At 38.3% G+C, this 22,842-nt stretch overlaps 1 protein-coding gene across 2 annotated transcripts; it reads left to right on the top strand.

Annotated features, from left to right (window-relative positions):
* Positions 1–9,636: 9,636 nt before the first annotated feature.
* Positions 9,637–22,457, top strand: LOC116265492 (COP1-interacting protein 7). 2 transcript variants are annotated; one of them, XM_031646114.2, is made up of 14 exons: positions 9,637–10,208; positions 11,554–11,739; positions 11,842–11,962; positions 12,050–12,089; positions 12,858–12,910; positions 12,996–13,051; positions 13,414–13,566; positions 13,784–14,007; positions 15,303–16,906; positions 17,495–18,460; positions 19,503–19,890; positions 21,999–22,064; positions 22,158–22,257; positions 22,312–22,457. In XM_031646114.2, exons 1-13 carry the CDS (start codon positions 10,150–10,152, stop codon positions 22,211–22,213), a joined length of 3,972 nt encoding a protein of 1,323 aa, XP_031501974.1. In that variant the 5' UTR covers positions 9,637–10,149; the 3' UTR covers positions 22,214–22,257; positions 22,312–22,457. The 2 variants fall into 2 exon arrangements, with proteins under 2 accessions (XP_031501974.1, XP_031501973.1); XM_031646113.2 differs by having other exon boundaries at positions 9,638–10,208; positions 22,158–22,457.
* Positions 22,458–22,842: the final 385 nt, after the last annotated feature.

Raw genomic sequence — 22,842 nt, 5'->3', positions numbered from 1 at the left:
CTTGGATGATGGGAAATATCAACTGTTATTTTAATTAACGAATTTGCCGAACGGCGGACGCTGCAACAAATATAGAGCCCAATTTTCACGGAGGAACAACCTTTTTTGCCATCTCTTTCTCTCGCTCTCTCTGTTCTTTCTCTCGATCCTACGCGAGGGCAATAGTATATTTGTTTGTTCCACAAATAGCTGATCCTACGTGTGGTTGGTGGATTAGGAATTGAATAAGGCGTTCTTGCAAAGAGGAAATTACCTACTCTCCTCTCAAAGGTCATGTTTCTCTCAATGCGATTAGGATTAAGTGGGAGGCGATTCTCTCCTTCCATGAGAGATACAACCTGTCGAGCTATCCAGGAGCCGCGTCCGTGCTCAACTTCTCTTCCGCTGTACAAACTCAGGTGCATTTAGTAATATGCATCCTGATACTTGCCACTGAAAACCTAACAAGATCACACAAGAGAGGTCAATGGACACAGCCGCTGGTTCAAGCATTTTTCTCTCCCTAGAAACGGATTGCTGCTGATGCTGATGCCTTTACATGCTTCTGTACTGTCCTGGGCCCTGGCATAGGAAAGGAGGATCCAACATTGGGGTGGCACATCGAGAATATATATCAAATTGTCCATGGTAGAACATGGAGAAGACGCCTCTAATGGAACCGCAGAAGTTTGGGTTGAATCACTTGAGGCTCCAGTTTGATTGACAACGTCCCAAGTGAGTCGCTTCCCTTTGTTTATGGTCGCATACATATAATCAGGAACTTGATCACCATATATAGGCGCGTAGCTGCTGATTTTGTTGTTTTCAGAAAAAAAAATCAGCATGTGCCTCGACTGAAGTTTAAACTGTCCTCTCTATAGTCATTCTTGAGATATTCAATGTTGGTCACTTGTCAAATATTTTAAATAAAAAAAAAAAAATCTTTGAGAAGAAATGGGTATAATCAGACATGCTTAAACACATGAAAGTTGGCTGTATGCAGACATGTTTACACCAAACACACACAGCTAATTTTTTCTACAGGGATTTTAGTTACTTTTAATTGAAATATTTGAATATGTTCTCCAAAGGTAAAGAAAATCCTCATTCTGTTCTCTCCGGTTGCATGTGGACCTATTGACGGCCGAACGATCCATCTGTCTTGGCACGTTTGACGGATACAAGGTGGCAGCCATTAATAAAAAAACAGTCCGGACAGCTAAAACTCAGTACTGGAGGTCAGATCAGAAGCAGATTCGATATAATAAAGAAAATCGCACTAACCCTACGTTTATCTTATTTCCCAAGGAAAAGCATTAATGGCCATTTAGTGGAATAGAATCTTTGGAAACACAAATGACAATAAAGGGTTAGTTTCAATCGAGCAGCTACGCAATTTGCTGTAAATGACCGATAATAGAATGTCTTCTTATAATATATGATTCAATATTTAGTATCATGTGTTGCCAACTAATAGAGTTTATTAGTGGCAAATGAGTCATCCTTAGAAGTTAAGCATATCAAGGTGTAAGACAAAGGTAAGCATCACCAAGTCCATTACGGAGAATCCGTTAAGTACGTGTCTAAACTCTATCGGTCAAGAATGACATGTTGCTTAGATGGTTTTTTCCCGTGTCCTTGTGATGGTAGGTGGCTGTACTGTACCCACAAAGAAAGAAGCTTCTCATTAACTATTAACTTGCTTGCTTGTGATGCATTTCTTCCACTTTCAGTAATTATTAAGAACGTTTAGTCAAGGGATGCCAGGCTGGGACAATTCTAGGCGACCAAACTCTTGTTTCATATGCCTATTTCAATTCGTTTCATTCGCCTATTTCAATTCGTTTCATTCACAAAAAGAAAGCTGGAATTGGACGCACCTAATCTAGGTTATGACAATTGAGACACCTCTCCGGTATTTTAGACTCCTACCATTTTTGAATTTGAAGTTCTTTAAGTTTAACCAGGTCCTTAAGTTTAAGTTCCTTGAATCAAACAAGAATAAAAGAGGTAGGACATATATATATATATATATATATATATATATATATATATATATATATATATATATATATGAGAGCCAATAAAATGAGAATGTATAACAAAATTTGAAGACAAAAGGTCCACTAGATACAAAAATAAACCGCAAAAACAGAAACAAGAAGATGAAATATACAATACAATGTACAATAAAAGAAGAGAGGCGGGAAGAGAGAGGAAAGACGGGGCGGCATAGTCACCCAGCGCCTTAACCGAATGGCAAATTGGAGTTAACCGAATGGCAAATTGGAGTTAAGAAGACTGGCTTGGCTGGTCTCAAGATGGCTTAGGGCCCTTTCTTGGCCTGGATCTTACCTGTTTGACTTAATCCTAGCTAGCTAGAAACCCCCACCCTCCCCCAATCTAGATTTGGTCCCATTTGTTAGGTGAGTTTGACAATGGTGCATGTGAATTGTAATCTTCAAGTGCATCAAACAAGAGCCCAAGAACAAAAGTTACCAGATTCCTGTCCAGGGCAACAAAAGGGAGAATGAGGAATCCAATGCGGCTCCACCCACGCAGCCTACGCCTGTTGAACGTGAATATAATATGATGCCTGCCTGCTCATAAGTCAACATTCACACTAACCGTTCTCGTCACATCCCCACCTCTCAATAATACGGATGCATATGGGGTTTGTCTCCTCTGCTTTTTGTACGTTTGAGAAAGGAGCGACTGTATTATCACTTTCAGTTCATCATATGAGGGGTAAGTAACTGTATTATTGTTTTATTTACCAGTGTTCCATTCATCTATTGAATAGTAAATTAGCATATTGTATTGTATGCAGTTTGATTTATTTTTTGGAGGACTTTTTAGTGAGTAGAAAGAGTTTTTCATTTTTTAGTGTATAGGAGAGCCGAAGCTCCCACCCAGCCCTTCTTCTTTTTAGGGTACAGAGCATTCATTTGGTGCATCGAGGTGCTGCTCCCGTCATATTTCAACTTGCATATCAGTGACTTTCCTTTTACAGCACAAAGAGTTTGAAACTAGAACTAGCTGCCTAGTGCCTACCAATCTTTGCTCCGACCTTTGTACCAGTTCCTTGAAAACTTTTTCTTGACACTTCAAATTTTTATAGTGCATACCTATGGGCACACCTCATCCATCAAATCTGCTAGAGAGCTAGTGAAAGATTTTGTTTGCAGCCTTTAGTTATTCATAACAATGACAGTACTATCATTTCTTACAAGCCCCACCAAGCAATAGCACAAATTAAGAAAAAGGAGTTGCAAATTAGCTACACGTTTGCTTCGAGTTGAGCCCCCCAAAAAGGATAAAGAATCTTAAGTTCAACTATATACAGACATGCCGGATTTATATTGGAATGGGAAAAATTATAAGATAATCATCGATTTCTGATTCGTTTACAAAAAGTTGATTAGCTTATCTCAAATTAATTAGTAAAACTTGCTCATTCTTTGTGCATCACCATTACCCTTGTGCTTTACGTAGTCTGACTTGTCCTTTTGATAATTGTCCTTTTGATAAATCTAACTAACATTATGCATTTATTTCAGACTGACCAGCACCGGAGATGCTTCAATAATTTAGATAACTATGAAGCAACGCCTAACCAATCTCTAATAATTGAAAGGTTCGGTGCCCTTCACAAATAGCGAAACCGCTACAAACTTTTTTTAAGTAGCGCTAAATATTAAACAAAAAAAAAAAACGAAACTTTTTGGTCCTTGGTGCTTTTTTTAGGCGGTGGGTCGTAGTCACTCACAAAATTATCAGTGATACAAATACTAATTTCTTGAATAAACCGTTGAATAAAAATCAATCAAAATTTTGGGCAACTTTTTTTTGAGAGGAAAGCAAGTAAAAACTCATTGGTTGTTGCATCGTCTTGATTTTCACATTACTGTACCATGTTGTCTGCTTTTCGCGATAGCTTCATGGGAATCCCGGAAGAGAAAAGAGAGACGGAAAGAAGAAAATTTTGATCTCTACCCTTTTCTATTTAGCAATTTTGCGGACGATATGTTACTCGGTTAAAATAATTAGATTAACTTGCATGGTTCAGGAAATGTGGATTGCTTTCCCCATTTTGAAAAGCACTTGTAGCATCGTAGAAACGATAGATGCAACTGTCGTATCGTTTAATTTGTTCCTGTTTTAAGATAGTGTGAAGGGGGGAGGACAAGAGTTAACAGTTGCTTTGGGTCATTAGAGCGAAAAAAAAATGATTTGATTCCTTCTCTTTTCCTTTTCGTTTCTTGCAATAGGCATACTTTATTTCTTGTCTTTTCAAGATAGATACTTATTGGACCTTGTCTATAATTTATTCCCTAAGGAGTCCTTTATTGGGTTGGGTGCCCACGCGAAATTTTAGGTTCTCCAAATACCAAGTTCACAAAGTTAGGTTTAAGTTGCTTGGGAGACACACGATTATCTTGAATTTGGACCGTACTACCAAGTCTTTGTCTGAGTGATGGAGATAAATAAGTTGATTTTGACATGCTTTCAAATATATTTATTTAAATATTTACTAACCATATGCGATCCAGGCTACAAGCTATTTGAGTGATGTTCATTTCAATGGTGAGAAAAATCAGTGGGCGTGTCCAATTTACCATGCCCTACTCTATTGAATATTGGAGAAGTACGTCGTTTTGGTATTATGAGATTGTATCATGAATGAAGGGGACAGATTCATATAACTAATGTCCCATTAATATAACCCAATTTTTTGGGTAGGTTTATGGGACATTCCTGCTGCCAAACTCCCATTGGTTCTGGTGTGGTGTTCACAATATAAAGGTAATAGAACCCTTCTGTTTAAAAAAATGTAGGTCTCGCTTAGGGATGTAAATGGATCTGATTTATATGTTTAAGTATGCAATTTCCCATTTATTTAGTCGGATACGGTAGGCAAATATAGATCCAATTAGTGGTCAGAACCAGATTCGATGTGTTGCTTCGTAACTGAATTTGGGTTCAACGTCAATATCTGGATGGGATCTGATAAGTCCTGACCCATGAAGTTCTGGATCTTGTAATAGTCAGATGTGAATCTAGCTTTAGGAAAATAGGACATTAGTCCAAGTTTGAATCCGAATATAGAGAATCGATTAATTTGAAAATGGTAAAGACTAGATCTGATCCGAACATGCGTCCTACTTCCCTGATCGCAGGGCCTACCTCAAAACCATGAAATTATGTTTATGTTTGGCATAAGAGTGACACTTTTATTGACCTAGCTGACCTTGACTTGGCTTCATTTGATCTAAATAAATCATCATTGAGCTACATTAATCGGGCCGGGCTCTGGTTAGGAGTTTTTCGAGTCGGGCCGGGCTGGACTTAGTTGTAATTTGTCAATCATGTTTACTTCTGCATAATCTTCATTCATGAGCTTGAGAACAAATAATTATTTTTGAAAAAAAAAATTTGTTAAAATGTGAACTTCAAAGCATACAACAAAAAACTGCAAATAATAAATATAACAAAGGTGCGAATCATTTCTGAGGAACATAGTGTAGCTGGAAGGAAACAAGATGCATTTCTAATCTCATTGTGCCTATGCATCCATAATAATAGAGCACGGTACCTAAGTTGATTGTTATATTATTGCGATAGCAGATTCCAATGTGGTTCAAAATGCCGGAGATATGGGGAATGGTTCAGACTCTTTTCAAAACGATCACTGAGAAAATAGTACTCGGTCGAAACGATAGGACTATTTTACACCTGAAAAACTTTTCTTGCACCTCAAACGCTGCACAAGGAAAGGATTTCAGGATCTTGGGAAGCTTACCTGACTGGGGCTGTTTTCTCGGGTCAGATCGAGTCGACTGGATCAACACATCTGTGATCCGGATCAAGAGAACCGGTTCCAGGTCTTACACATAAGGACACCTTTGGTGGGGGCCTCGTCATCCACTCAATGCCACGTGGCGAGACAAAATAGCTTTCTCATTCGTTTTTTTCTTGCAGCTGACATGGCAAGCCGCCCAAGGCAAGCGTCAATCATGGCTGGCCACGTGTGCAGAGCTTGCCAACGCAGCAGCTCTGGCTGATCAAAAAATATCATTAATAAAATGACATAAATGCCCTCGCGTGGGTGGGATTTGCCCTTCTCGCCGCAGAGTGATAGGCAGGTTTGTTAGATAGAGGTGGGCATCCGGTCCAGCCGAGCCGGCTTGGTAAAACCGCGTCCGAAACGGTGCGACGGGCCGGCCCATCAGACCTCTGCCCGGGCTCCGGCCGGTAATAATAAAATATTTTTTAAATTATAAAATAAAATTTTTAAATATAAAATATATTTATTAGTAATAAATATATATTATTAAAATAAAAAATTTAAAAAAAAATATTTTTTTAATCATTAACTGAAGAATCGGCCCGGGCCCGAGGCTCGGCCGGGCTTTGTGGAAGGAGATTTTGACGCTGAACTACTGATGGAACGCGCTCACATTTTAAGGATTTTACTGTCAAGCTGCTTCAACGGATACATTTTGTAAAGCATTTAAACAAAAGAGAGGCACTTTCTTTGTGTGGCCAGCTTTTATGTCCATTTTCATAGGTCTTCCTGTATTTTTTATTTTTGGCTTATGTTAAGAAACTCAAAACTCTTCATCTTTGTTAGATTGAGGTTTCGAAAAAAAAAAAAAAAAACTCTAAGTAAAAGAATCTTAAGAAAAGAAAAAGAAAAAAAAGAGATTTCTGCATATTATGGGATCCTGTAGATTGTAGCTCACATGCATGGAATAGTGCTCATTTATTGCCTATTAAAGAAAAGCGTAAAAAGAGAAATAAACTAATCAGAAATGCAAATTTAAGGGGAGAAAAATAATCAAAATAAGATGTCCAAATTTGGTGGAGTTTCACCATCATCGATGAAGCCGTTAGCTCTGAATCCAAATGGCCGTGGGTCCCCAAGAGAGTAGACAAAGAAGATGGAGCAGCTCCTTTCTAACCACTCGTTGAAGTGGGCTCCTTGCTGGTGACAAGAACCAAACAGAAGACGTTTTGCTTGTAAAAAATGCAATCTAGCCAAGGTGTGACCCTCATATGATGATATTCGTTAAACTTATTCAAATCTGATCATATACATTGTTTGGTCGCTGGTGCTTAAAAACCCAATAATTCAAATATTTCGATATCTTATTCTTCTTCGTTTATAATGAAAAAGAAAAAAAAAAGATTTATTTATATGCCATTTACTTGAAATAGTTATTTTGGTGGGTGGGTGGGTGGGTGTTGGGGTTTGTAAATATTGGAAAACCTCAATTTCGGGCGGCTGCAATCGAATGGAAGTCATTGAGATCGAACGAATTAACCTGTAAACTGTGACTGCTCGCTGTTTCATTAAGACTTAGAAATTCCATAGAATTTTGTTTATATATATGCACTGAAATTCTCAGGCCATCTTTGATTCTCAATGCAATGCATGGACTCTCATTAAATACAAAATCTTAATTACATCTAGCAATATATATATAAGAGAGAGAGAAAAGAATGCCAGCAATTTGACTAGCTGGCGAGAACGTCAAGGCTATTAAATGCCGAGACGGGCGAGCACAAGGCTCCATAGCCTTCCTGCTCTGTTAACCATGCCCGCAAGGCTGTAGGAATTCCAAATATCTAAAAATCGGTGGTCACCATGAGGAGCAAGTTGTACGTAGCACCTTTTGAGTTGGAAATTACTAAAATATCCCTGCGACTTCATGGAAGATTCTTTCTTACAAGGACAAAAATGGTGAGTAAAAAAAAAAAAGAAGTGTGCAAAGTGACAGAAATATCTCTCGACTATAAGAGTGTTGTGGGCAGAAGACAGTGGCGAGGTTGCTAATGGCTATTAACTGTGGATTACTTTTGTTCGAGGCTAGAGAAAAATATGTACTTTTGAAGGGGAAAAACATTCTCCACACTTGAATGAGTGGATCCTTGGGTCCCCGCCCCGTACCAACACATTGACAAAAATCAAAAGAAAAGCTCGTCTTACTATTGAGCACGAACTGCCAAGCTGCATAGGAATCGGATTTGGATCATGGGAGTCAGGTTTAAATCACATCCAGTGTTTACGATCCGATCCAGTGAGACCCATGCCTAAAACGATCTACTCGAAAATATTATCTTAAAGGGACCGCGAAGGCGATGGATGAAGAGCTATCAAACGCGTTCTCAATGTGCCTTTAATGATAGAACGAATCTTCGCATAATAATGATAATAACAATAACACAAAGCGAAACACAACTTAGTCGCCGCTTTACCTCATACAAGAGAATCGCAATTATTGTGACTTTAGGACACTCTCGAGTGAATGGACCACTCTTCCACGGTGGCCAGAACCACAAGACGGTGCCGTCAATTCCGTGAATTGGTTGATTTATTGATCCAACCATTTATTGTGGATCGGCCAAAAGTATTAGCACATTTATTTTTTATAAAATAATATAATATTAAATATTTCATTTTTTCTTGGTAGCCACCGAGTTGGATTGAAATGTCGAAGGTTTTGTTTGGGGCAAACGGATTATGGGACCCGTCCGCCTCATTATAGATAAAAATGAAAAAGCTAATCCCATCTGGGTTTGAAATCCAGATCTAGAACCGTTTACGTCTGGTTAACTCGGACCTTTATTACGGTAACCGAGTCAAATACTGGTTGGTTAGTTAGTATCCAGAGCGCCTGAAGTTTGGTTTTATCCGGCCGTTCGGATGCCTGAAGACCGAGTTCTGCCGTTGACTCATTCCACCTACACTGCAAAGGATAATACGGTAAATATCACGGAATCGATAACCATTTAAGGAACAAATTAGTGAAATTCGGCGCGGAACCGCCGTTACTCAAAGGAAGCGGGCGTTTCTTCTTGCCATTTTCACCAACGCTATGGGTATTTTCGTAACTCGGTAATCCGGTTATTAACACAACTAGTAGAGAAATCGGACAGAACATAAATTCGATTCCCTTTTCTGCGTATCCCGCTGCGGGACTGAGCTCAATTTTCAAATAGCCACCTAATCCTTTGTGTTAATTGGCATTGCGACCAACAATTTTTATGAATTGTCATATTGCCCGACATAGGAGGTCCCGTTTAAATGTAAAATTTTTATCTTTATCGTAAAGAATATGACATTGGAATCTTGTTATTATTTTTGGGCAATTTGGTTTTTTCATATTCTTTTCTTGTCTTTTATGTTTATTTAGAGGAAACATTCTTCACATAAAACCCCCAAGGCCAACCTTTATGCCTTCAAAGTTAGGTTTTGTTTCATGACTAACATATATTTTTTAACTCAAGTGCAGAAATATTGTTGCTGCCTTTGTCATTGGTCATATAAGGTGAAACACAATATCAATGTGACAATATCTTATTTTTTCACGAGAGTCACCGATGCAATCAAAGACCTTGGGGACAAAGAAAAGGTTCTTTTCCAAGAGGTGGGTCGTACTCTCGCTCACCCGAAAGGAGGTGACGAAGAACCCATTCAGAATTATATTGTTGTTGCAATGTTTTTCTACAACATGACTGAAGTAGGTACATCGGAAATTTATAAAAACTTTAGTGGGTATCTCGATTAATTCTGGAGGTTTTCCTAGTATTTTGAAAATGACGACATAAATAAAGAGTTAAATAAAAGAAGGTTTTGCTGCAGAGAAAAGATGAACCCCCTGATTGCTTAGTGTAGTAGTGCAGGGAGAAACAAAGGGAGGTTGGGATCCGAGGAACGGGAGAGTTCGTCCTTGTAGCCCGCCGGAACTCAAAGTCGGACGTGAAACGTGCTGAATAAAAACCTGGGATTTGGTTTTATTTTTCATTTATTATTTTCCTGGTTCGATTTCTTCGCCATTAAAGCAGCTGTTCCTGAGTTCCTCAGAGGGATCTCTGCAAAACTCTCACGTCATTTTCTTCCTCGGCCAAAAGAAGAAGAGCAGAAGTAGAAGAAAAGGGAAGAGAAGAAGAAGAAGAAGAAGAAGAAGAAGAAGAAGAAGAAGAAAACGTTCCCCATTCATTCATCTCATCAGCTCGTCCTCCATTTCCTCTCATAATGTTGCTTCTTCAGCCATTTTTTCATTTATTTGTGAATACTTAGAAGAAATCCTTCTCTGGCGCGTTAGATCCGTTTTCTTCTACTTCCGGTGAGTGCGAAGAGGTTGCTTTTTTCTTCTGATCGCGATGAAGCCGGAAACGAGGCTAGATTCGGCCATGTTTCAACTTACTCCTACAAGAACGAGGTAAATATCCGCGGCACAATTTCTTTTCTGCTGGTTTTCGTTCGAGAAGATTGAGCTCAGTTGACGCTCTTGATGTGTATGTGCTTTTCCATTTTGCTCGGAGTAGTAACATTTTTTAGGTTTCTAACTTTTTTATACATTGCTCACGAATCTTTCTTTACAATGATTTATTGTTTCTTCTCAGTCAATGTCGCACTGTTTTCCCAGTTTTTTGATGGAATTTGTAGCGTTACTTGTTTTTCTCTTTTCGGATTTTCAGTGCTTTAGATAATGAACTTCTGATGGTTTTTAGTATCGGAGCCATCTTTTTTCGCCATTATCCGTGTTGTAATTGAATTTTCTTTTTCATCGAGATGATTTACTTGCAGCTTATTTATTATATTTTTAATTGAGGATTTTTTTTTTTTAAAAATATCTTTCCTGTGTTTACTGGAGTTCTTGCCCTGGGCAGAGTGCAATGATACTCTACAAACCTTTTTTTATCATCGCTCGGTTTGACATTTTAGCATGTAAATCCGCATAAGCAACCCCTAACGATGAAGTTAGGCGAAAAATGGTCGGCTTCTTTTGCTCGAGAAGGATGTATAGAGGTTGAGGCTGTATCCCGATGTCAGGAAATTTGGACTTGTATTTATTATTGTTGATGCCGATGAATAGCGTCTAATCTTTCTGAACTGTGTGTTATGGGCACTGTTCATTTCCTCTACATTCGTTCCAGTTGACTATGGAAGGGGTTCCCAAGGAAATGTTCTATGACTATTTTATTGACAAGTAGTCAAGTACTCCTCTCCTTGCAATGCATCAAAGAAAAGACGCTACAGTTTGGTCCATTTTGAATGTCAATTAAATCAGTTCCTTGTAACGAATTTCTTGTTGCTCTTGCATTAACTGATACTTTTGACGATAGGACTGCTCACGTTTAGCATCAAGAGAGAAAAACTACTGCATATAAAGGCAATTTTCGTTCTTAGTTTCACCCAAACTTATCACTGATCATGAAGTATAAGCCAGATTGTTGCAGGATGGTATGGCTTGGCGATCTGGCTTGAACTCAATCCACGATGGTGTCTCTTCTGATTGACCTGTTGTCGTTCAATTAGTTCTTTTTTGCTTCTTGTATTTGGTCTAATAAGTCGTTCTCTCTGTCTGCATGCAATGAAGCTGCAAGTGTCAATCCTCGGTCCTCTGAATTCTTATGTTAGTAAAGCTTCCCTGTTGTAGCTCTGTATTTTACTGTTGAGTCGATCGAAAATGTTCTGGCTATTCTATTATTTTTTTTTTACTGCTATATGTGAGCTTGCCACTTGGAGAAGGATAGGTTCCCACATACGATGTCTTTTTACAGGTGTGATTTGGTAATCATTGCCAATGGGGAAAATGAGAAAGTAGCGTCTGGATTGCTGAATCCTTTTCTGTCTCATCTGAAGACAGCCCAAGAGCAAATTGCCAAAGGTGGATACTCAATAGTGCTGGAACCAAACTCAGAGAGCAAGCATGCTAGTTCTTGGTTCACAAAAACCACACTTGAAAGGTCTGATTGTGCATCATGAGGAGTTTGGGATTTTCCACATTGCTATTGTTATGCTAGGATTGGGCATTTTTGCAAATTGAAGCCTCTTTTCTCATTATGTAGATTTGTTCGGTTTGTGAGCACCCCAGAGGTGCTTGAGCGGGTTAACACAATTGAGTCTGAGATAATACAAATTGATGAGGCCATTGCCATCCAAAGCAACACAAAATTGGGGTTGATGGCTGTAAGCTTCTTTTGCTTGATAGCTCATTTTGCTGCATGTAGGCCTTATTGTTGAGCTATTGAGTTTATTTTGATTGTTTGTGAGTAGGTTGATGATCATCAGGTGAAGCCTGTGGAAAACAATGAAGGTCTCTCTCTTCCTCTCTCTCCAACTGCATATTTTTCAGTTGGCAGTCTCCTTTAACTGCTTTTTCTGAATGAGTTTGCAACATAATTTCCTGAAATTTTATAAAGTAAGTCATTTTGAGGTGGTTAGGCATTAGACCTACTGCTGCACATAGTAAAAATAACATGATTCAGGTTGAACATAGCATTCACTATGACAAATGAATGAAAGCTGTGTCTAGGTGCTAAAGCATGCCCAGATAAAGTCTTCGACATGGATAGGAAAACCTGAACTGGTGAATGTAGTGAAATTTAGAGATCAGAAATCAGAGGCAAGTATCAACAGTACGAGTGACTGAAATAAAGTTAATAAACTAACCAAAGGTTGCAAATCTTGCTTCCTTTAGGTGGAGATGCAGGTGAATTCAGTTATAATTTATAAATAGCTATTTTGCCCAAACTAAGATTTTCCAACTGAAATTTTGTGGTATCATGAGCAACATTCTTGCAACGTGGAATTCTTAGCTGTAGGGTGATTGATATCTTGAAGGCTGCAAAACAATAACATGTCTGATGTGTTATATAATTTATATTCATTTGTCTTATCTGTATTTATTATTTTCCAATTAGGTGATCGCCCTAAAATTCAATATCTAATATATCTACTTTTATCTTTCCTTCTCCAATGTCTGTCTTCAGTCTATCCTTAGTTTTTGTGGATAAGAATTTTTTTTTACAGCGTTGACAATTTTTTCTCTAGATTCGAGTGTAGTCATGTAAATTATGTGCAGGTGGCAGATATGTTCCTGATGCTGATACGGAGAAAGCAATTGTGCTTTATAAGGTATTGAAGGATATTTAATGAACTTATATGTGTCGATACTTAAGGGGATTCCAAAAGCCATTAATACTTGTTCGTGCTTTGGCAGCCCAGTGCACATCAGATTGAATCAAAGGAGTCCACTTTGCAGGAAGAGAACTCAAAGTAATTCAATCTTCTTGTTGAGAATCTATTTTATGTGTATTTTTATATTGGTGACTCAGCTGATTGATTCTTCATTGGGCTATAGATACAATTGATAATTTCTGATAGAAAAAAATGGTTATGTTTAACATGTCTTACTTATATGGTACTTCTTCTATCAAACAGAAACATTCTATATATTTTGCAAATTTACCATATAATACCATTTTAGAGTTGTTCGTTCAGTATAATGACTCTTCCTTGGATTATGTGGATACAACCCATAAATATTTGGATAAACAGTCTCTGAATTTTAAGTATATGAATGAATGTGTGTGTATGTTTGTGCATACATGGGGCTAAAGTTTCGCATATGGTGTCAGAGTTAAGCTTTTGAGAGTATTGGAGACACGCAGAACAGTATTGCAGAAAGAGCAGGGTATGGCTTTTGCTCGAGCTGTTGCTGCTGGTTTTGACATGGACCACATGGATGATTTAATATCATTTGCTGATTGCTTTGGGGCCTCACGTCTAAGGTAAACTCTTGCACTCTTTTGCACTGGGCTTAACAATGTCTTTACTACTGTAGCTTTTGCATGATAAAATGTTTTTTTGTGTTCTACAGTTCACAATTACCTTTTCAGGATTATCTTATGAAATTTTCTTAGAAATTTTCTTTAATCCCCTCCTTATATAACAAAATCTAATCCCATAAAAGCTGTTGTTTGTCATTTTCCTACTCTGTAAAAACAGGGAGGCTTGCTTACACTTTGTGGAATTGTGGAAAAGAAAGCATGAAACAGTCCAGTGGATTGAAGGAATGGAGATGGAAGCTGCAGAAGGAATATCTTGTCCGTCTGGTTTGCAGGTGCCGTGGGCTGTTGGTCATGGGGATATTTACATGGAAAATAGTGTCAAGACTAAGACAGAGGCTAGTTCTGATAGGAACATCGAGCATATGGCAGATCTTACTGGAGGTTTGTTGTGACATACATCAAATACTTCAGATTTATTTATCTTTGCAAATTTAGTTGACAGCTGTATCCAGGATAAAGATATGACATAATTTTCTTGTAAAAATAAATGAGGGACTGTACCTGGTGATTTATGAGGATAAGATGACAAAGGCTGAGTTAAATTCTTTCTGAAAATATTCAATGAAGCTGTTCCATCACTGGTGCTGTCATTATGCCACTGAAGGTCTTGTTCCCGGGTCAACAAAAAAAAAGAAAAAAAAAAGAAGAATTTAACTCTTTCAAAATCGTTTTCCTTTTATGGTGGAAATTTGGTTACCTATGAACAGACGAGGGAGTGCTATTTGCTGATAAATTATTCAGAAAGATTGATGTTATGACTTTCTGTAAATGGTGTTTCCATGTGTTTCCATTAGTTTTTTCTTGTCAGTGATTGGAAACAGATGATGTTGATCAGCTTATTTTAATGCTGTTAGTCTAGCTGCTCAGCTCTCTATCTCTATGCATGATTATTAATTTTGATCACAGTCACAAAAAACATGTCAAAAACACGAAAACGGGAAAAGTGCAAAAACAATGTGTTTTTTTTTTTGCATTTTTCCCATTCATTTTAGACATTTTTTTTTGCGTTTTTAATGCCGAACTACTTCTTTCCATTTCCTAATTTCTTTTTGTTGCTTATCTACTTATTTATTGATGCCATCTTATTCTCATTTATTTTATCTTTCCATAATTTTTAAGATTTTTTTAATTTTTTTAAAAAATTTACCATGTTTCCCCTCCTTTTCCTCCTTTTTTTCAAGGTTGCTGTATTATACCTGAGAAAAACTTTGCCATTTAAAATGCAAAAACAATATTCATGAGTGTGGTTTTGATAACCTTGTTTGGTATTCTGTCTGGAAATTTTTAGGCATGTTTGGTACTTTGGATGACACTGTCAAATGGCATTTTTGAGGCAAAACACCATTTAAGGTGTCCACAAAACCCAGTTTTGACAAAATGGTGCTTTCGAAGGGGAATGAATAACCTCTTGGGTATGTGACTGAAATCAGGTTTCGAAAACTGAAACCAAGTTTTAAACTTTTTTTTTACATAACATTTTCTGAGGGTTTCATCCAGTTGCTACCTCAGTCATTCGCCCCTTGTGGTTTTTTTTAAGCTCGCAGAAATTTGAAAGCTGTTTTTTTTTTTCTTTCAAAATGCTTGATGGCCGTAGTTTATGGTGCCTTGTAGTTCATCTTTCGTTTCTGAGGCAGTTCTGGCTACTTATTGTAGATGATTTATCTGGTTTTCTGCAGATAGAAGGTCTCCTGTTGATCCTCAGGTGCCTTTAGGTCAAAATGGTTATTTTCAAGGTCAATTTCAGCACCCCATGTACATGCAATGGCCAATCCATCCTCCCCATGGTGGTTCGATGTTCCCTCCTTATCCCATGCCGGGGATGCCTTATTATCCTGGCTATCCTGGTGGTGGCCAGTTCTTTCAGCAACCTTATGTACAAATGGACAATTCTAGCTTCAGCCCAGCTGAAAGGAACATGCACAAAAGGCATTCCATGGATGGTAAAGATGGAGATGTTGATTCTGAATCTATTACAAGGTCACATGATTCTAGTGAGCAGAACGCACAATTGGAAATGGACAGAGAAGAATCATATATTCATGAGTCACGAAAGAAAGTCAGTCGGACAGGTAAAAAACGTTCAGGGATGGTAGTCATTCGGAACATCAACTATATTACTTCAAACAGAGAGCATTCTGGAGATGCTGAATCTCAATCAGGATCTGGTTCTGAAGCAGAAGAGGAAGAAGTGCCAGTAAGTTTTCAGAAAAGGAAGCATAAAGATTCTGTAAGATCAACCAAGGAAGAAGCGAAGCATCTGCAAGCTGCAGATGTCTCCAGTTCATATGAAAAGGAGGAGTCATCTAAATGTGTGGATGTTGATAATGGAAACTGGCAGGCATTCCAGAATTTTTTGTTGAGTAAAGATGAAGATGACACTGACAGAGACATGTTTCCTCTTCATAATGATGTTCAAATAAGGAGGCGGGATACTGTGGGTGCAGCAGCAGCAGATTCTATTGTGGCAGATCGGAGTTGGGACAGAAATTCTAGTCAGATCACATCTGAACGTGATGTCTTTGGTTCAAATGTATCATTGCTCAGAAAGAAAGGACAAAGTGATGAATCAACAAAAGCTTTTGCTAATAATACTAGAAGGGACTTAGGAGATCACCATGATGTACAAGTTTCTGAATCAGAAGGAAGGTCCAGGGGGTTCAGAAGGATGCTTAGCGATGATTTTCTAACATATGGACACCGAAACCAAACAATTATTGTTGGTTCTAGTTGCGATTTTATTGCTGGAAGTGAAACTGAGCATCCTGGTTTTGCTGATCAAAACATAGGACAAGGTCCTGAAGATGAGTCTTTCATGGTTCCTCTGAGGACCAGCTCGCAGACCCAAGTTGATAGAGATAGTAGAACTACAACTGGACTGGACTTAGAGTTCTTATCAAATTTGAAAAGGAGGGAGGATTCAGATAAGCCTATTGGGTATGTGCCTGATGAGTTGAGTATGATACCAGAGCGTGGAACAGAAAGATCCTATGACCCTGCTGTAGACTATGAAATGCAGATCCAAGCTGATATGTCCTTTGTTGCAAATGGCAGTAACTTGCCGAAGGGATTAAAGGATGAAAGCAAAGTGGTTGCTAAACAAGAGAAAAAAGCAGTGGACAAGGAAAAGAAAAATGTTACACGCAGTGGTATAGACAAAAGGAAAGCTGAGGCTATGAGGAACTTGAAACCAACTAAATCAAGTCCACTGGCTGAGGCACAGGCACGCGCTGAGAGGCTCCGTGCATTCAAGGCTGATCTGCAGAAAGCAAAGAAAGAACAGGTAATTTTTTGTCTTCAAATTTTAGTTTTAAATATGAGAATAGTGTTGAAACTTGAAAGAAAAAGATTAAATTTTAAGTGCCAACAGCATTTTATAGCACAAAGGTAGTTGGACTTGAGAAAAACAAGCACTTGCTGTTTCAATTTTGAAAGACATGAAAGATAAAAATTTGCTGCATTTTCGGTTTGTTGCTTCAGAATAGTGCTTTATCTGGTAAAAGCTAAATAACTGGGGTTTGCTTTTAAGAGAACTCTGCTTATTACCAGAAAACAGTAAATCGATCTCTGAAGTGTACCTCTTTGTTTAACAAGACTTTCTTTCCTTCCTTCTTTGTGTCTTTCCTAGGTCTATTTCTACAAAGAAAAAAATGATGCTGTCAATAAATGGATTCTTCCTGATCATTTACACTTAAGCTTCGATGCTGGCACACATGATCATGTTAAACCTTAGAAAGATGAGTTTCTAGGTTCTACAACTATGCCTATGTTGGTACTCTAGTATTGGTCATATTTCTTGATTGATTCTGACTCCATAATGTTTGTTTTTGTTACCTCATACTGCCTTTATCTGGAAAACTTCCCTGTGCAGCAAGATGAACAAATAAAAAGACTGGAAGCCTTGAAAAAGGAGCGGCAAAAGAGGATTGCCGCAAGGTCTAGCTCTATGCAGTCACCATCACCTTCTCAGCTGACTAAAGTCCGCCAGTCCACAAAGGTTTCACCTAGTCTACTCAAAGCATCAAAGTTTAGTGATTCTGAAGCTGCTTCACCTTCCCCCATACCAAAGATGGGTGCCAGAAGTGGCACTGTGGGTTCTTCTACGAAAGTCTTGAAAACAAGTACTCCAAGTGTTACTCGTGTTGGAAATGGATTGACTCGATCGGCCTCTTCAGTACCAGAGTTCAAGAAAGAGAATGGTGTTGGCTCATCTGATGCAAAAGCAACAATGACCAGACTGAGACGGCTGTCAGAACCAAAAAGTATCAGCAACCGCCTTTCTGATGGAAAATCAACTCCGAGGAGAAGAGAAACAAATGGACTGAGAAGCAAGATCTCTCCAGTGAATAGACTTGACAGAGCAGCCATCCTGAAGAATACAAGGTCCTCTGCAGAATCAGATGGACTGGGAAACAAGATTTCCCCACTGAGTAAAGTTGATGGAGCAAAGCCTTCATCTGCTGCTAGCTTTAAAGCTACCTCAAGTCCTTCTGCACGCCCTTTGCAAAATAAAGTGATGACAAACGAGAGCACGATTGGTAGTTCAGACAACCAGGTGTGTCTTAGTTCTAGTGTCGAGCGGAAGATTAGTGACAGTGGCATGTGCCTAAATAACATGAATGAGACTATGATAGTTGATAAAAGTGTTCTGACTATTGAGCATGAAGTTTCGACTTCTCATGCCTCTAAAGAAAGCAAAGAGCTGACAAGTGGATCACATGATGGGCACACTGTGGAGGAGAAGGTCAAGGTGGTTTCTGACTATGCAGCAGTTCGTGTTTTGCCTTCTAAGGTGGTAGTAAACGAAATTGACTTGAAAGAAAAACAAATCAAGCAGGTGAAGTAACCTAATTTGCTGAGATATTCTCTATATAAGCAGTATCTTTACTACTCCTACAAATGCATGATTGATGGTATCAAGGGAAGCTGATTTCATGATGGTTCTCTTGGAAATTGCATTGAGATAAAGCAAGTGAAGTTGAAGACGTTTTCTGCTTTGTTTTAGTTATTTGTGTTTTTTTTTTCTCTTATTCTCTTGTTGCTAGTATTTTATCATTAGATATGAGGTTGTGTGTTGTCTTCTACCATTGGGAGTTTTACTTTGTGAATGAAATCCATTGCATCATAACTTAAAAATGACGGATTTTGTGCATTTGTTTTCCTGCAAATTTAGTGCATTGGAAAATTAGTATCACAATGATACCATTCGTTTTCCACGGTTTATTAAATTTGGTTGGCTATTTTTATGAACTGATTCTGATTACTGTCTAGGATGATGGACTAAGTGGGCTGTGAGCAGTTTGAAGAAAAATCGCCTCCTAATAGAGTAATAAAAAGGATATTATGAAAAACGGGCTGACAGCTGAATAGTAAAAGTGCTGTTCAACCTTGGCATTGGATGTCTTATTTGAAGAATGATACTTTTAAGTATCTCAGACCTCAGTATTCTATTCCACTGTTCAGGAAAAATCCAATCTAATAATGACTAGAAATTTATTAAATGACTAGATGATAAACAAATTGATATACACTCCCATATGGATTCAAAAACTCGTGTATTTTGTTGTGATGGCTCGGCCATTGTCTGCTTTTGACTAATTTTCACTTTGGGCTATATATGAGGTGTGACAAGCTAGAGGCTATAAAGGTTAGTCTAATGCTATGTAAAAGGTGCTTGCTTTTTGTTTCTAATAGTTCATCATCTCCAAAGTGCAATACAATTTGAGCTCACATTACATTATTGCTGGGATATTTATTTTTCTCCATCTTCTATTTGTGCTTTTCTTTTGTAGTCTATATTGCAAGAGTATCTTTAGTGTGGACTTTCTTTTAGTTTCATGCAGATTGTATGACAGGCTTAAGTATTTTCTATCTTTTAGGCTGTTGATGAGGTGTCATCAAAATTCCCAAGAGTCACTATCAATGAAGTGCAATATCAGGCACCCCATGCTCGTAAATCATCTCTGGAAGACCCATGTGCTGGCAATTCAGAATACAGTAAAGCACTGCCACTAATTTCTGAAACCTCAGTGGCTGGAGAACCAGTCAAGGCACATGTACTTGAGTCTTCCTGGTCCAGTCCATCAAAACCGATTGTTGATGGGTCCGATAAGTCTTCTGGAAAAGAGTCTAAAGGGTTGAAGCGTCTTTTGAAGTTTGGGCTTAGGAGCCATGGCTCTGCTTCTGGGGAAAAGGAATCAGGCCAACGGAAAGCAGATGGTGATATTCTTGATGATTCTGCTCCAAAGGGTGAATCTGGTTTTGAAGGTATGTCCTCACTCATGTCCAAAATCCTTACAGATTTATTTTTTGCTTTCATGTTCTAATAGAAAATTTGGTATTGGAAATTGAAAAGTCATGGTCTATTTGAGTCTTACATGTCTCAAGACATGATTCATGCCAAATCTTGATTGCAGAACAGTGCATGAACTTACCTAGCTTTGTTGGCCTCTTCCACATGTTCCACTTGTCAGTTAAAGGTTTTAGGCCTGCCAAAATTTCATCATTTTGATTGATGAAAGAAATAATAAATTAATTCTACAGCTGCAAACGTTGTTCCAGTGACTAAGGTGGAACACCTGCCCTTCCTATGTGATTTGAACCTACGATCTCATAAAGTGAAGAAACATACACTGCACCAGTTGGTGTCCTGGACTCTTGTTCTATCTCAACTTATCATTGTATTTCTGATTTTGCATAAGTTAAAACGTGCGATCTTCTTCTTCTATATGTTAAGAAGAGGAACAGTTATTAACATTGCATTTCTGCAAGCTTCTTTTATTGAAATACTAAAACAATTATTTCTGCCGAGGCCAATGATGAATTCTCTATCTTAATGCCAGGCCCGTGTATAGACTGCAATCCTGTGTCCTCTGTCGACTACTTCATTTATCAAACTGTTGCCCAAGATAGATAGCATTAAAGAGGTCAAGAAGAAAGAGGGTAACCAAAGAAATTCACAATGTATATTTTAGGTCTTGAGCACTTTTTCAGTTGGAGACTAAAAGTGAACCTAAAAATGGTGTTTGCCTGTCTAGTTCATATTGAAATATCTCTGTAGAACAAGTACACAAGTAACACTTGTCCACTGCAACTAGAGCAATGTTTTCTTTTCAAACATCTCTACCCTTCCCCCCTTCCCTCTCTCCCCCTCTCATGTGTATTTATCCGGAATAGTTTTCTGTATGAAAGAAAAAAACCAGTTAATAATATCACGAGGAAAGCTAGCATGTTATTTTTACCTTTTCTTTGGTATTCCTAATTTCACTGAACCCATCTCTCCCCACACTCACCATGTCCTCGTCTCTGTTATGCAAAACTCGGCTATGTTGTATCGCTAGGTGCCGCCCGGGCCACAGGCTGTGCCTAGCACGTGGGCCCGACTAAGCGCACTTAAGGTGACTATGATTGTATGTATTACATGAAATCAATATTGTATAATTTATATTATATAATATATCAGATTCTAATGTGTAAGTTATTTACACGTTAAAATTGTGGTATATATATATATAGACACACACACACTAGAACCATATGAAGTTATAATGAAACAACTTGGCTGCAAAAACATAATGCCAGCAGAAACAACTTGGCTGCAAAAAAAACCATGACATTACACGTCCAAGATTTTTGGAAGCCACCATAGGTTATCAATATCATAAAACGGCATTGGAAAACTAAAAATTATGAAACACACGCACATCTGTCAGTGTAGTCAGACAAACTAATAATCAAATGAGAATCATGCATGTTAAATCAACAAGACAAACCTTGAACATACGTTTTTGTGCAAACCAGGTTTTCATATATAAAAGAATAATTTCCGTGTTGCTACTATCAAGCAACAGTTACAGAAGGAAGACCTATCTCTTTTATGGCTTCCACAACTTAAGAATGTGCACCATGCCAGTCTCCTGTACTAATCTTTATTAAAGTCTTTAAGAACCCTGCTGAGTCTCTTCGACTTCCATGGACTAGTCGTGCCTAGGGGGGACTAGGTGAGAGCCTAGGCACACCACCACATTGCATTGCCTAAGTGCTGGACCTAGGCGTTGCAGGTGGAGTAGTCAACAACATAGAAACTAGATGACCTCTATGTGTTATAAATCTTGAGAAAAGCTTCAGATATCCCAAATGCTGGTAAAGAAAAATAAACATTGCTGGGAAGTCATGGCATGCACCTACATTGTTTGTTTCTTATCTTTCTTTTCTGTTAATCTGATAGAGCAAAGCCATGAAGTTATAGAAATGAACAGTTTGATTAGTGTGAATTTGGAACCTGTGAGCTTTACATTTTCCTTATATCTAAAGTCAAGTTGCATTAGTAATTTAAGTGCTGGTTCGCTGATGCCTGTGCAATGATCAAATTTTAGTTCACTCGTTAAAGAACCTTATCTCTCAAGACGATACTTATTCTGAAGGGGGCACGCCGCATAAAGGTGAGACAGTCGAACCTTTTGTTGAGATTTAATTGATTAGCTTATACAAGTGCATTGATTTCATGCTTAGAGGTTATCTTTCCCTTGTCTCAGCATCCCGTTCCTTTTCTCTGCTATCACCTTTTCGGAGCAAGAAGGCAGGCCAGTGAATAGCATGAAAATCAAGCCTGATACTGAAGAACAGATTGATAACCTGTGCCGCCCACACCCACCCCCCCCCCCCCCCCACCTTCCTTCTTGATTTACAGATGGTGCGGCTACATGATCCTGAAAGTCTTGCATTTGGAATGTCCAGGATTGACGACGTTTGTGTAGTGCATGTGATTGGAAATGTGGATCAATCAATATTATATTGTAAATTTGCATTCTTTTATAGAATTTGTGAAATGTTCATAGATAGGGCAAGTTATTAGAGTGAAATGCCTTACCAGCAAGATATTTAGTTTCATCTGGCTAGGAGGTCCGACTTAATGTCCGATCTGCTTTACTATTAGGAGTATGAATTGGTTGCGTTAACCCTTAGCCATTTCCAACTACCTACGATTGTTGTGTCTTATTCAGCTAGTGAAAAGTTTTGACCCATTGAATGCTAACCATGAAGTATGTTATTTTTGTGGGTAAAACGATGTTCCTTCTTTTCTGTTTTCCGGAATGTAGATGAGAGGGTTTGTTTTATCTTCTTATTCGATTTAACAGTTTTCAAAAATTAAGAGGCCTGTGTAACAGATGATGGAAAAGTGTTTGAAGCACTTAAAGCTCAAGGGGATAGCTGAACCTA

Source organism: Nymphaea colorata, chromosome 12 (genome assembly GCF_008831285.2).
Source record: "Nymphaea colorata isolate Beijing-Zhang1983 chromosome 12, ASM883128v2, whole genome shotgun sequence".
In the NCBI taxonomy this organism is placed as follows: Eukaryota; Viridiplantae; Streptophyta; class Magnoliopsida; order Nymphaeales; family Nymphaeaceae; genus Nymphaea; species Nymphaea colorata.
The sequence above is the reverse complement of the archived record's forward strand: the minus strand, read 5'-3'. Positions and strand labels throughout refer to the sequence as shown.

Bases quoted from the DNA above. Each gene is read 5' to 3' on its own strand.
- LOC116265492 (XM_031646114.2), top strand. From the start codon at position 10,150: ATGAAGCCGGAAACGAGGCTAGATTCGGCCATGTTTCAACTTACTCCT. The intron at 16,907-17,494 runs GTAATTTTTTGT...TTCCCTGTGCAG, and splicing joins AGAAAGCAAAGAAAGAACAG to CAAGATGAACAAATAAAAAG. The intron at 18,461-19,502 runs GTGAAGTAACCT...TCTATCTTTTAG, and splicing joins AAGAAAAACAAATCAAGCAG to GCTGTTGATGAGGTGTCATC.